The 15848-nt window shown below is 34.0% G+C and overlaps 1 protein-coding gene across 7 annotated transcripts in view; it reads right to left on the reverse strand.

Moving 5' to 3' along the window:
* MIER1 (MIER1 transcriptional regulator) overlaps nt 1–15848 on the reverse strand; it is a 56691-nt gene that overhangs the window by 16266 nt on the left and 24577 nt on the right. For all 7 annotated transcript variants that reach the window (XM_045522981.2, XM_010963439.3, XM_010963442.3 and 4 more), the window contains 4 exons: nt 11952–12113; nt 11203–11335; nt 9481–9545; nt 6109–6181 (listed from right to left, as the gene is read on the reverse strand). In XM_045522981.2, the coding sequence (XP_045378937.2) occupies nt 6109–6181; nt 9481–9545; nt 11203–11335; nt 11952–12113 (433 nt within the window). The remainder of the gene's footprint in view (nt 1–6108; nt 6182–9480; nt 9546–11202; nt 11336–11951; nt 12114–15848) is intronic.

The raw sequence follows: 15848 nt of genomic DNA on the forward strand, positions 1-15848 counted from the left end.
TGACTTCATTTTGGGGCAATATTTATAGCTTCAGTGATTTAAGCAGTCTAAACAGACAGGTATCACTTTGTGCCCTTTTCTTAGCTTGAGTTTACCAAATTCCAAGCTCTCTTGGTTTGAACAGCACTAGCAACACTTAATACCTATATGACCTTGGGTAAGTTACTTCCCTTCTCTGTCTCATCTGTGAAATGGGGAAAGCAACCGTATTATACACAGTTGTGAGAATTTAAAGCAATTTACACAATCCTGACACATACTAAGTAAGGTTCAATGAATGCTAGGTATAAATTATGATTTTTGAATAGGGATGTCTAAAAGAATGCTAACCAAATGTTAGTGTTGCTTATTTCTTTGTGGTGGGATTTGGGGCAATTTTTCTTACATCTTTGTATTTTCCCCTGATGCTTGAAAATATATTCTAATGAGCATAAATCATTTCCATAAAAACAAAAGTCATTACTTTTTTTAAAAAAAGCATTAGGTTTCATCAGAATTTCCATTATAATAAGATTGAAGCCCAAATTTCATCAAAATTTAAAAAGTGAAAGGAATAGAGGAGAGCCTTGTGGAATTCTAAATGATAGTAAGATGAAAACGGACAAAATTAAGAAGGAACAGTCACAAGACAGAAGGAATGTCAAGTGTGGCACCACAGCAGCAAGGGGAAGAAGATCTTCCAGAGAGTAACTGCTGTTACGCAAGGAGGATGAAAACTGAAGACGTGCACTGGATTTACTGTTAAGGAGGGGAATGTTTCAAGAACTGTTTCTGTGCAGAGATGGAAGCCAAAGCCATACTGGAGAAAACTGAAGCATAAATGGAAGGTGAGGAAATGAAGTTGAAAATTCTTAAAAAGTTCTCTTGTGAGGGAGGAGATAGAGCAGTAGCCAGAGAGGAAGCACAGTTGAAGACAGTTTTTGGTTTTGCTTGTTTGTTGGTTTTGAAAGATAGAAGACATAGTCACTTGAATGCCAACAGAAAGGAGCCAGCTGGAGAAAGATCCTGAATTTGAGACAAAGTTTACCTGACAGTGTCAAAGTTCCTTGCCTTAAAAGAATTAACAGCTAACAAAGGTACATCTCCAACATACCAGGTACTATGTTAAGTGTTTTCATATAAATGTCCCCACCCAAGCCCCTGCCACCACACACATAGGCTTTAAAATACTCTATCCTTGTTTCCCAAAAGAGTGCAACTCAAAGGACAATCTCTAGAAATTCTTCCTTAGTAAATCTCATTCTTTTCCTAACATGATGGTACATACAATCCCAGTGAAACTATAAACTATAAATACAATAAAACTCCCATGATAAAGTGAATATGGACACACTGCTACTCATTTCTGGTCTCTGCTCAGCCTCTTTTTGCTGAAGGGAGTGGACTACAGTTCTTATATTCTTGAAGTGGGAGTGGGAGATACACAAGGCCTTACAAGGAAATCCTAACTTAGGGAGAAGACGAGAGACACTTCTGGAATCAACCTGGAAGTCCCAAGTAACCACAGGATACAGAGATATTCTTATTTATGCTGAGTAGACAAACATCACCAGATGGCGCCAAATGACAAGCCAAATTCCTAGAATTGTGACTAGGCTAACCCTGGGAATATGATATTTCATTTTATGCAATTACAATATACTAAAAACAATAATGAGGTGAAAACAATTAGCATTTTCAGAGAATATACCACACAGCCTTTACTGGTTCTAGAAATAAACCAAATTACTTTCCAGTTAAAAATAAAATACGACTTTTGACTTATGATCTAAATAAATCAGGCAATGATTGATATTTATTAAATGTCTATTGCAGAATGACTAAATGCCAAGACATTAGAAATTCAGAAGAACTCCACTATTGTGATAAAACACTAAAATGCAGAGGAGAAATAACCTCTGTAAATATGACATGAACCTCCATAAATGACAGCAACAGGAAAAAAATACTCTTAATTATAATTACATAGTCTCATGAACATGCTGGATTTTGAAAGATTACAATCACTGAAATGTAACAGCATCTTCTAAAACTATTTCATTCTTGAATTACTAAGCCTAAAGATTAAAACTTTTAAAAAGCTACCATAATCAACCTTATATTACTGAAAGATATAATTTACAAATGATTACAAATTAGTGAAAGAGTTCAGAAGCTAAAAAGCTCACCCAGTATATTAACACAAATTAACTGGAGAAGTGGGGAAGTGTTTCTCACAGCATTTTAAGTAATCAAATTAAGCTAGTTAGATAAGCAAAATGAGTTCAAAATAATTTAACAAAGGTCATTCTGTGTGTGCTGGAGGTGGGGATGGGGACAACTAATGTAGAAAACTGAGAAATTACCACAAGATTATAAACTTCCACAAGCTGAGAAATTAATTCCCAATGAATATGAATAAATGTCAAAAGACAAATTTATTAACCTCCAGTTTCAGTTAAAAAAAGGACATCATTGCATTTTTAATGCCTAAGTAAAAATTGTATCTAATCAATGTATTATGAGGATGAAAATGCTGACCCATAATCAGAAGGTGTAATAATGAGGTTGACAACAGAAACTTCCACATTCTTAAAAGGTCACACTGTGATTAATAACATGAATTTTAAGTTGTCTAAGTGAGCTTTTCCTATGTGTAGGTTAATTGAACTGCCTTTTCAACAGTATTATTATCAACTAAGGGTAACACATGTGTTCACTTTTCAGTAAGTAACTTAAAAATCAGTCATTCATCAAATGTTCATGAGAAAGAACAATTCACATGGTCCTTTGCTATTCACTGCTTCATAATTCCTCGCCATCATTTACTTACTCTAAAACTTTTGTCACACAAGCAAGAAAATTTGGGAATACTCTGTTTCTCTCTCTTGACTTTTTTTCTGAGTAGCTCATCTAATTCTCAACTATTCTAGTCCGGGGTTCTCAATGTCAGCACTACTGACACCTTAGGCCAGGTGATCCTTGGTTTGGGAAGAGGGATCCCGAGCATTATAAGATGTCTAACAGTGTCTGGATTCTTCAGTGTTACCACAAAGCTGTAGTGTTCACTCAGTTTTTAGTACATAGAGAAATAATAAAACACCCATATAACTGAACAATCATGCTTTTCATCTGGCCAACACTTTTTTGGGAATTAATCTTTTCCACACAGTCTGAGCAGGGCTGACATTGCTCCCTGGAGCCCTAAGAACAGATAAATGAACCACGGCAAACCAGAGTACACACTCATCTCTTGGGTCACAATAATTACCCTGGCTGGGCATGACTCAAGCTGAGTCAATAGAGGCTCTCTCTAGGACTTTTGCTGGAGCAAAGAGGGATGGGCAAGGGTTCATTTTTCCTGGTTCCTGGCTAGGACAGTGAAAAATATAGGTCATGAGCTCCCAGTAGCCATCCGAGCTTGTCTGACAATAAAGGAAAGAGGGAGAGGAGGGACACCTGATATCATAAAAAAAAAAAAAAAAAAAAAAACCAAAAAAACAAAAACAACCCTTGAATCCAATTATATTTGAAGCCAGACCAGCCAGAACTTCCCAGTAAAGCAATCAGGTAATTCTCTTTTTGCTAAAACAAACTGAACTCAGTTTTTGTCACTTGCAAGCAAAAGAGCATAAATTAATACTTTCTGAAAATCTGAATAATAAAATCTAACATAATGGGTAAGATTAGTCACCTACTGAATATTAATACCACTTACTGAGCATTTTCTATGTGCCAGACACTATGACGCTAAGCGCTACACATAAAAACATCACATGTAAATTTTTGCAATAGGCTCTATAAATCCTCTTATTGCTATTTTATAGAGGAGGAGAAAAAGAAGTAGTTAAGTAACATGTCCAAAACCAAATGCCTAGACACCATTCCAAGTTTACTGACTCCATGTCGGTTAACACTATTCTGCACCCACTTAATAATTTTAGCCACCAAATGCTTACTAAGTGCCTGTGTGACAAAGACTATCCTAGGATACAAAGATGAATAACCAAATGATTGTAATACAATATGTTGAATATAAATAATAATTAACATAAATTTAAGAGAGGAAGTTTAACAATGTTTCTTCAGGGTACTCAGTAATAAGGGTTTCTTTGTATCAATGAAAAAACTCGAATCCGTCTGTCATATAACTCCTTACAGTGCAGATATCAAAGTATCTTTAGTTTTGTGGCGCTGTTATCAAAATCACCCAAACCAAATGTGCTCACCAAACTGTTGACAAATATCCTGTGAAAGTCTTTCTGTAAGGGAAAAATGTACTAAACAGCACTATCCCTTTGACAGTTTTATTTCTAACAGTGTGGTTTACCTTACAGTTTCACAAGAGTTCGGTTTGTGTGCACAGGGTAACCTAAGTGGAGACAAATTCTGGGTATTATGACAAAAATTTGAATTCCTAGAATTACAAAACTGAGGGAAGGGCCTGAACCAGAGTTGGCTCCTTCAAGGCAGGATCACCCTACTAAATCTCATTTGATTCTCATACATTATAACACTCTTAAATTGTCAAAGTAAGAAAGCTTCATAAATCACAGCTTTTCCTGAAAAAAATTATGTATAATTGCTTTCCAAAATCATGTTCAAATGGAAAACATTAAACCAAAAATTAAAACATTAAAAAAGACTGTGATCCTTTATTCACCGTGATATCTGATAATACAAACATGTTAAAAAGATAAAACATATTAAGAGATAATTAAAACTATCTTTAGGGGTCTCCCCGTGCAGGTTTGAATCCTGCCGACTACGGGCTGTTTTTCTCGGACTGACTGTAACCCTCAGGGAGAAAAGTGAAACTCAAATAAAGATTAAAAACTGGGTTATCTCTAAAACTATCTTTAGCCATAATATTAATTTGCCACATATAAAAAAACACAAGAACCAGTGGGTCATTCATTTTTCCATACAATTATGATGAATTCACAAACATGCGCAGAATTTCAATATACAATAAGGTCACTCCATATTGGTACCTTTAATGTTCCCACATGCTGCAGAAATTAACTTGAAAGTGAACACAAGCTGTTTACGGTATGTTAAAACATTTCTACTGTCACTAAAATTTACTGGCCTTTAAGTGTTCTCTTAACTGCTTCTGATCTGCTGCTTTGCTGTGAAAGCAGATACAAACTTAGACTGTAAGTTTGGAGGGAATGCTACATTTTTAGAGGGAATGCTAAAAAAAAAAAAAAAACAAGAGACTTTTACAACTCCCAAAGGCTTTGCATATATAAGCTGAGATGTGAAAAAGAAAACTGAAATACAAGAAATGAAGAAAAATTTCTAGTACTGAGTGACGTCACATTGCACACTAAACACACACACACACTCTGGAGCTCTCCCAAAATGAATAATCTGAAATAGACTTCAAAAAAAATCCTCAAGTATTCTGTTTTTGGAAGCTTAAGTATTTATTATTTATGACTTACCTTAGGAATTTTAGACAAAATAATGAAAAAAAAATCATGTAAAATTTAAGTTACAAGTTGTTTTCCCAAATTATTTAAAATACACAAATATCAAAGTACTCAATTTTAGTAATAAGAAGTTTCAAAAGCAAATAAACTTTTGGTATCAATTGTTCACTCAAGTTTTTTTTTTTTAAAACCTGTCCAACAGTTTTCACTGACAGAAAAATACCTTTTAAAATATAGGGGGAGGGTACAGCTCAGTGGTAGTGTGTGTTTAGCATGCCTGAGGTCCTAGGTTCACTCTCCGATATCTTCATTAAAAATAATAAGTAAATAAATAAAACTAATTTCCTCTCCCTCTAAAAAAGATAAATAAAAATAAAATATAAATTATAAAGGTTACAAAAGGGCATATTCAGAGTATTTAAAATATGAAAAAAAAGTTATAATGTTTAAAGTCATCTAATAATTGAATACCAAAGAAGCATTCACTTTTCTCTTTATTTGCTAGACTTCTATGCACAGAGGTGGAGAAACAGAGAAAATATTTCTTCTTATAGATAATGGTGTAGAGGTAAATCAATCAATGCAGTAACATAAATCAATGGAGTAACAAACTGTCATGTTCTTATCCCATTATAAAAGCAGTTCATCAATTCAAAAGCATTTCAGCTATGTAAATTTACCAATAACCTACCTTTTTCATTTTCTTTGTATCTACAGATGCCAACTGGAATCTCTGCTTGAAACATGGAGCCCACCATTATCTCCTATTTTAAAAATAAAGTAACATAAAACATTAGTAAGATTTAGTAACAGATTTTATGTCCATTTTCCAGCTATGCCATCTTCTTGGGTTAACTGTTTCTGGTTTCTGTCATGAAATACAGATACAACCAATTAACTACCTCACAGGAGTATTGTGAGGATGAATGAGTTAACAATAGATAGGAGCTAGGGTATGATTGGATGAAAATATTAGTAATAATAATGGGGTGAAATGCAGTATGGACAATGGATACAAAGTTTACTTCAAAATATGGAGCAAAAGAAATAAAAGTGAATTCTTTTAATTAATAAGATAACTCTGAAAAGCAGGAAGTCAAACTAAGGTACTTGCAGAGCACCCCACTTTAAGCTACGATATCCGGATCAGCAGCATCAGGATCACCTGGGAAACCCAGAAATGCAGATGCTAAGGTCTCACCCCAGACCCACTGAACCAGAAATCACGGGGATGGGACTCGGCAATTAGTGTTTTAACAAGCTATCCAGGTAACTCTGACATACACTCAAGACTAAGAACCAGAGCTTTAAAGAAAAGGGTTTACATAAAGCTCAGCAGAGGCCAAATGAATGAAACTCTAAACCAAAGGATAGGTAATTAGTGCCTGACTTTCATTAAAACAATACAAGATGAAATCGTAATTCCCCCCAAACATAATTAAATCTTATTTTAGGGAATCTGGTAATTGACCTATATAGTAAAACACAAATTAAGGGAAACTAACTGTTCAGAAAGACAATCAGAGATCATCACTGATGAGATTTTACAAGACATAGGGACCAAGATTAATTACATGGGCCCTCCTTTGTCTGGTGGTTAAGAATATGGTTACCTCATCTTCAGAATGAAGATTTATGCAGGAAAGGTACAAAATCATGGTCCAGTAAGTTTAAATAACTATTAGGATCTGAAAAGCTCCTTTCCCCTGTTGTTACCTACTGATGTTAGGATCTCATTTTACCCAGTGTAACTTCAAAGATAGGTTCTATGCAATAAATTTACTATTGCACCTATATAGGAAAACCAGTTCAGTTTTCTAAAAATATCCCACATGCATTTTCTCTACTCATATACAGGAATTTTATTTATGTCTTTCACTATTAAAAAAGAATACTGTCACTTCTTGTGCCTCTTTTAACTTTACCCATCCATACCTATCAGAGAATAATAGATAGCCAGGTTATCAACCCTGGCTAGAGTGCTTCTAAAAACATCCATGTTTGGATCTATTCCAGACAAATTAAATTAGAATCTCTGGAGGAAGGCCATGGTAATCAGAATTTAAAAGTTCTCTAAGTGATTCTAACATGAAGCCAGGGTTGGTAACTTCTGGACCAGTATAAAGATAAGACACTTCCTTTTCTTACTGAGTTCAGAAGATGTCTTTTCACCTGCTAATTCGTTCTACAAGGAATGGAAGGGACATAGCATTTAGGAATATTATGTACCAAATATCTTACACAAAATTTTCATTAAATCCTTACTAACTTGGACAAGGCTGAATTTTTTATTCCTATATTGTATGTAAGGAGATGAAACTCAAGAAAATTAATTTCCTCAGGAACACACTATTAGTAAATTCTGGGGCTATAACTTGAACTCAAATTTGGTTTCAAAGTGTTTCCTCTTCCCTAATTTCTGTAAAATTTCAACTTTATTTTATAAGCCTTAGATGAATCTCTGAATCCTGACAATGCTTTACAACAAAACCTTACTAAAATAAAACAATCTCGATTTACTGTGACCTGCTTTATTACATAATTTTCTTGAGGAAGGGACTAGCAATGAAGGCTCCATCTCCCCCATGTTCTCCCACCTCTGAGTTTTTGTTGCTGCATTAAAAAAAAATAAAATTCAAGGCTTAATCAAATACTTTACGGGGCACTCCAGATACAAAAATAATTCATACTGGAGAAAAGATATATAAACTTGAATCTGTGGTAGAAAAAAACAGTTTAGGATGACTCCAAGGTTTCTAGTTTTTCTTCGTCTTAATTTCTGCATTACGTAGGAATCAGAAAAAACCGTATTGAAGAATACTTGCCCAAGTAGGTCATACAAATAGTAAGTAACTTCTGTGATCTTTTTTTCTGTCTTCAGTCTTATCATTCATTCATTACCACTCACACTAATTAACACATAGTGAACTAGGGTGATCTTTCCTTACCATCCTAACCCACACTGATGACTCTTCTAAACATCTTTTTGGAAACTCCTAAATAGACCAATTCTGGCTGAAGCCCAGAATCCTTGGGTAGCACAGTCCAAGTTCATTTGAATACTTCACTCTTCCCAATAGAAACTCTAGAGACTTTTCCTTATTTTAATCCACAAAAGGTTAGCTCTTTTTAAGTCTGTCCCAGGCATCCCAATCCAGACAACTTTAAACAAGCTAAACAAACAAATAAACACAGGGAAGGCTCAAAATTATTGACTAATTAAATTAACAATCACGAAAGTGTAGAAAGGCCACTCAATTTGATGTTTTAGGCTATTCTGCTTTCAAATAAATGACTATGCACTAAATTTAAAATCAGACCCAGGAAAAAGAACAACATAAAAACTAAGTGGAGATTTTAGAGAAAAATCAGAGCATCTATCTCAATAAGGGGATGACATCATTTCTTCCATACTAATAATTTGCTCTAATCAATTCCACACAATATTTCGATACATTTTCCTAATAAGTCAATTACTTTGCAACAGCTTAAAACTTAATTTAACCATACGATTAGTTATACAGTGTTATACAATTTTATATTTAAAGACTACATCAATATATAATCTTCAGATTCATTTTAGAAATTAGGGACAATTATACAGAAGCCCAAATCTGTCTCTCCATACAATATACTTTGAGTTATAAATATCAACATTAATATGGGATGGAGAAACTTGTAATCTAAATTATTAAACAAAATTTACTTAACAAATGCCAACACTTTCACAACTGTTTTCTCAAACATATATAAATAATAATAAATGACGTGATAGTATAGTGCAGCCAACAAGTCTAATTAGTACTAAGTTCAGAAATTTGGATTTCTAATCTTGCTTTGAGTTCCAACTTGCTCAACAAAGTCCAGTTTTTTCTATACCATTATTTTATCTTACGAAAAGATCTTTTTCTCACTTGGAAATATTAAGGGAAAATTTGAACATTCATATGTCACAAAAGGGTTTACTTCAACTTTATGAATATTTATATCTAGTAAAAGAATAATTACACTTGGCTTTCAAAATATTAATTTATTTAAGTGGGGAAAATATGGCTCTAACTACCTTTTTCCAGTCTTCTGATGGTATATAATCTTCATCTTCTTCAGATTCTTCTTCTATTTCACTATCTAGAATAAGTAAGACAATAATACTATAAAATGATTGCTTATCCTGTCCATTCTTACATCTACCATCAAATATTTAAGCATGCCAAAAAGTATCTGCATGAGTAGGCCAAGATATTTCAAATCAAGTAACACACCTTGTCAGTTAAAACAAAAATAAAACCCATAAACCTTTTAGGATAATCTTAATCTTAGACAACTATATTCTCATGAAATGATTCCCTACAAAAATTTTAGGAAAAAAATGGATTCAGAGTCAAGATAATCTGTTTCTAAGCCTAATTCTGCTACCAACAGCCTCGTGACAGAATAAATCATATGACCTCAGTTTCTTCCCTTATAAAAATGAGAATTTGGGCAAAACACTGGTTTCTGAACAGTGCTCCTTAAAACACTGAGAACTTTGCAGCATCACTTTGGTGGGAGTGCACGAAGAGAGGGTATGTATGTCTCCCCAACTTCTGTTTTATTCAGAGCAGCAAGCTATTGTTTATTTTCATTTTGGAGAAAAAATGTATTTACATAAAGGAGTGAGAAATCTGAAAGGCATTAGACTGTCAGCATCTTCTCAACTCTAAAACGGCAAAGTTCAAAAGGGTAACATCACACACAGAAATTATTTCTTCCTATGTAAAAACTAAAATAGGCAGTATATGTATAGCTTCCACGCATACATCTCTGAAATATGAACTAAATCTTTTCAAGAGGCAGTCACACTTAGTATCCCACTTGTAAGCAATCTTTGTCAATAGATTTGCTCCTGTTTTAACTAAGGGAAAAATATCACACTTCCCCCAAAACTTAAAATTAACACAATTATTTCACTAACTAATCTCTATGCATTGATACACTTTTCAGTTGGACTATACTTTTGATCAAAGCTCACAATAAATTATTAGCAGCTCTACATCCACTTCTAAACAAAATGTGTAACAGAAGTTATTCATACAAAGCAGTATCCATGTCTAATCAGTTACTAATTTACCACATTTTCATGAGAGGTTATTGTTCTTCAAGTGTTTTTCTTCTTTTTAAAGTACAGAAGTTCAGACCACACATTTAAACTGTAACTACTAATGGTTGACTTTTTCTTATTCTAGAGTAAGGATTCCTGCTTAGAATGAAACATTATGGAACAGATGAAGAATACAAATATTCTGATACATTAAATGTTGTCTTGACTACTGATCAATCTCTAACTAGATCATAACTAGAAAAATTAGAATTCTTTCTATGTGTAACATATTCCTCTCTCAAGAGTCAACCACTTCTTTAAACTTGGGAACTGCTGATTAGAGTAAGCTATGCTTATGAATATATCAAGGCTGAGAGGCAAAGAAAAGCAGATAATGGAAAACTGAGAAAAAGACTAAGAGAAATAAAAAAGATGACTATGGAGCAAACTAAATTTTAAAGAAAGGTCAAGAGGAAAAAAAAGGAACACACTCAGAATCAGGTATGGTGACACAATAATTATTATAGTATATTCTTGAACAACAGGGCTCCAGTACTGCTAAACTGGAATAAAATTCCATTACTGCTGAGCAAGATTTTCAGACTCAACAAATTCAAACAGAGTAGTGAAAAGAACTACTGAAATTTTAGGTCACACTTTACACAGTAAAAATCATATCCAAAATACAGTTACTAATATACTTACTTGTATCAAAATATTTACAGCGACGTGGACGGATTATTTCCTGGGCATCTTGAGAAGCAACAGATTGTGACGGATCCTCATTGGAAGACTGAGTTTCATCCTCTTGACCTGAGGAATCTTTTATATTCTCTTCCTGTGGAATAATAAAATACAACTCTTTACGATAGAAAGAAAATTACTGCAGGTGAAAGGTCACAGTACTCCAAATACAACTAGAAGGCTAAAATAAATACACTAAATGTGGAAAAACAGATGAAATCTAAACTGTCTGTAGTTAAATGAATAGTATAGTACCACTGGTGATTTCTTAGTTTTAATAAATATACCACAATTACATTAAGATGCTAACATTAGAGGAAGTTGAGTAGTATACAGAAATTCTTCGTACTCTTTGAAACTCTTCTGTAAATCTAAAATTATTTTGAAACAAAATAAGAAAAATTAATACAGAAATGCCAAGTAGCCTTTATTACTCAAAAAATTATTTTACAAAAGCTGGTACAAATTTATTTAGAATAGGCACTGAAAAGAAATCTGGAATGACACAGAGAGAACTACTCCCCCTGAAGTAGATTACAGAAGACTTCCTATTTGTATTACATATTTCAATATCTTAATTTTTAACATTTAAATACATTACTTTTAAAATTAAAAAAGACTAAAAACAGATTACAAAAATTAAGCAATCAAAATGAATGTGTTAATACATTTTAATTTCAACAAGAATAAAAATATGTGTATGGCCTTACTTTATTTTCCCCACTGCAGCCGCTGTTATCATCATTATCAGCATCTTCATCATCTTCACCTTCTTCTTCTTCCTCCTCCTCCTCCTCATCTTCTTCAGGTAGTGGATTAGTACTATCATAACCATAAAGGCTGAGAAGTTCATGAATTGGCATGTCGCCTTCCTAAATAGACCAAAATAAAAAATTAATTTCTGAATAGTATTGATATTTCATATTCCTATCATTCACAAATCTGAGTACATATTCTGTACAGAATACTCTTAGAACTGTTACCAAGAATTCTCAAATCATAAAAAGTGAAACCGAATGTAACTTTGAAACCTAGGAAAATTCTAGTCTTTTAAGAATTTCTATAAGACTGACCAATTCTAACTGCCAACAATAAACACACTGGTTTAGAACTATTCTTTTCTGCAATCAATTCAGTCAATGTACACTCCCAGTCAGTTAATGCTATGTATGGACACTCACACTTAATAAGAGTACCACACATAATTTGGGAGATGGAAAACAGACTAATGAGAAAATAGACTGGAAACTAAGTTAACAAACCCAGGAAAGCAGATGAAACTCATAGCCCAGCCCAAACAAATCAGCACAGCAATGACACACATGAGTGACACTGGATTACATTAGCCATAGATTCTTTTCTGGGGTTATCTATAATTGCATATAGAATCATTTCATGCAGTATGTACTATCCACCTTACAAACTGTTATCATCTCCATTTATAAATGAGGAAATTGATGGCAGATTAAGCAATTTCTCCAAAAATCATACAAGTTACAAGTAGTAAAGCCAGATTTCCAGCCTAATTTTAAAAGCCCATACTCTTATCCGTACACCACGCTGCCTCAGCCAGGGACCTCCCCCAAGCACTGCAAAACACATACCCCCTGAGGGTGAAATGAAGAAACACCCATATGTAATGAAATGAAATCAGTTTTCTGCAGAAGGTACTCACTCTAATCAGTAATTAAGTATTATAAAGAATCAGGGAAACATCACAGAATTCTGATTATAAAAAGAAAATTTAACCCAAATCACCTGAACATATTACATACACATGTACATACTCTAAAGGAAAACTTAACAGAGTCAGGCAGTTTAGAACCTAGAAAAAGGGTAATCATGAAACAAGATACGTTTTATTTCTCCAGCAGTCTTGTAGTCTTATTCATGGATAGAAGTAAGCCTAGCCCGTGTGTTAAATACACAGTTACAGTAAGGAGTAAGTATATTAGACTGGAGAATGTAACCTGATGACACTAAACATTTTGATCATACTCAGAATTCACTCAGGATTCTCAGAATTTGTGTCAAGAATCAACTAATGATCATAATTTGAAAAAAAAAAATTTCTCATAGAAAAAATAGGAAGGTGCTATTTAACACTTCTATTTCACATTATAAATGGATGTTCCTCTTATAAATCAGTTTATGAACCTGTCTGAAAGAGAAATCAGTGACCAGCTGGCATACTTAATTGACATCTCGCATTGTGATTCTCAAAGTACAATAACACAAACAGTGCTTGAGGGGTTCAAGGATCTACTCCCTGCAGATATCTGGTCCAGTACCAAGCATCTGGTACAAGAGACAGAAATTTGGAAATTACGAGTCAGGATTTAAGACAACTTCAAAATCCAAGAAAAAATTAGAATAAGAAAAGATATAGAAAAGACTGGTTATATAAATGATCCAAATGAATACCTGCCATGAAGTGTCTTCTATATGTCAGGCATTTGTGGTAAGTGCTTTGATTCTACTATCTCATTCTTTTTTCTTAAAACATAGTGAGAATATTATACTATCTTATTGTCTTTAAAAGTGCCAGATGAGAGTGCTACCTTTATCTGTAACGAAGAAAACCAAGCAGAGAGAAACATCATGCACTGACAGAGACTTTACCATAATACCTAGACCTCCTAATCCCAGTTCATACTTTCCATAAACTCACTCTGCACCACAAATTAGAAGCAGGTTTAAAAACTAAAGTCAATCCTGTGAACAAGGAGCCACTCAAGTCACCATTATGAATAAGCGTCAAACCAGTAAAAAACACTTTAGTGTAGGTGTGCAACTAACATTTACACAGAGCTTAAGAATTCATGAACAGCTTGTTTCATAGTATTTATTTCATCTTTAAAACTACCTTAATATTACCTCTAATTTTCACAATGGAGTTAACTGATACTTTGAGAGATCACACACAAGAGGTATGATCACTAATCAAATCAATGTCCTCAGGCTCTCTACTGTTGGTCTGTCTTATTCAAGGGCGACAGAATCACCTCAAGAGCTTATTAAAACGGACTGCTGAGCCCCATCCCAAAGTTTCTGATCTAGCAGGCCTGAAGTGGGGCCTGAGTATCTGTATTGTTTTAAAGTATAAGATGATATTGATGCTGCTGGTATGAGACCACCTGGAGAACCACTTACCTCAGTTAGGGTAAGATACCTGCAAATCAGCCTTTCCAGTGGGAGATAATAAGGCGTGATCATTATCTTTAATAAAGTTTACCACTAATAGCTGATATCTAGCTCAGTTATGTGTCAAAAGATAAGTGACAAACCAACTGCATGGAAAGAATTTTTTTTTCTTTTCTACCACTATCAGGAAAGTGGAATATCTGACTTCTGTGGTTAGATCAAGATTCTTCCCTCTTGGATGCACATTTGAGAAGTGTTAATTTGCTTTATAAAAATTCATCTCTCAAAAAAAAATCTCCAATATTGACTAAGCAGAGAACAAAGTAGAATCAAAAGTGGCTGATCGCCTGGAAGAGAACTGTTTCAATTTGAAGAAACAGTAACAGAACTGGCAGAGAGAAAAGTCAGACAAGTCAGAGGAAATGACAACTGCACAAGCATAGAAACAAAAATGAAAAAGCAGGTTGCACTGATCAGAGCAGAGGGTATCCATAATAACTAAAAAAAGAAAGTTAGGGCTGGTATTGCCACCTGTTTTTTCTAGTTTTACTTAGTTTCTAAAGGGATCTGTTACGCTCCTGATTCATTTGAGTAGCTGTTGAATAGTGACTGGTCTTATTGAAGAGTTTAGGGAAAATTATGCACACAACAAAATACTCGAGATGGACTCAGGCAGTGAAAAATTTAATTTGCTAGGCTGTAATCCACCACTATCATTCATGTGAGTATAAAGAGAACTTGAAACTAAATAAGTGGTTTGGGTAAAGAAAAAACTCAAGAGACCCTGTGGAAGAAATCAAAGGATTTAACCACGGGTTATGAATTATCAAGCGGTCCTTGTGACACTGAATCTCTGGTTCCAGATTTATCTTGGACCCAGATACATATTCAAATTACTTCTAAAAAAGTCGTGAAAAATAATAAAAAATAACAGTTGTAAAGAAGTTCTAACAAACTTCTAAAAAGTTTATTTTCAGTCAAAGTTGGCTTTAGGTGAGTTTTACCATGTGTAAACAAAATATCCTTACCTATTGCATCAAGAAAATGCTTGCCTAATATTGAAAACAAAGAGTATATAGTGGTATGTTTTTGCTTAGAAATTAACTTTTAATTTCTGTTGCCCAATATCAAATTAGTGAGCAACAAGTTAGAAGCAACAAGTTAATAAGCATCAATCACAACCCACTGAAGAATACAACAATCAGCGTTTGGCAGTACACAATATGAAAAGTATCTTACTTGATCTAAGGTATAAAATGAAAGAAACCCTTGCAGCAAACCCTGAGCTACAAGAGCTGATTCCAAATTCAAATTCCCCAGTTTTAAATTCCAGTATCATTTATTGTCTGCCCCCCAATCCTTCCTTTGTACTACTACACTCATCTTATTCCAAGAACTGTTTTTTTCTCCATTCCAAGCATGTATTTTGATTGAAAGCTCACCTCCTGAACCTCACAGCATCC

Source organism: Camelus bactrianus, chromosome 13 (assembly GCF_048773025.1).
Source record: "Camelus bactrianus isolate YW-2024 breed Bactrian camel chromosome 13, ASM4877302v1, whole genome shotgun sequence".
Classification (NCBI taxonomy): Eukaryota; Metazoa; Chordata; class Mammalia; order Artiodactyla; family Camelidae; genus Camelus; species Camelus bactrianus.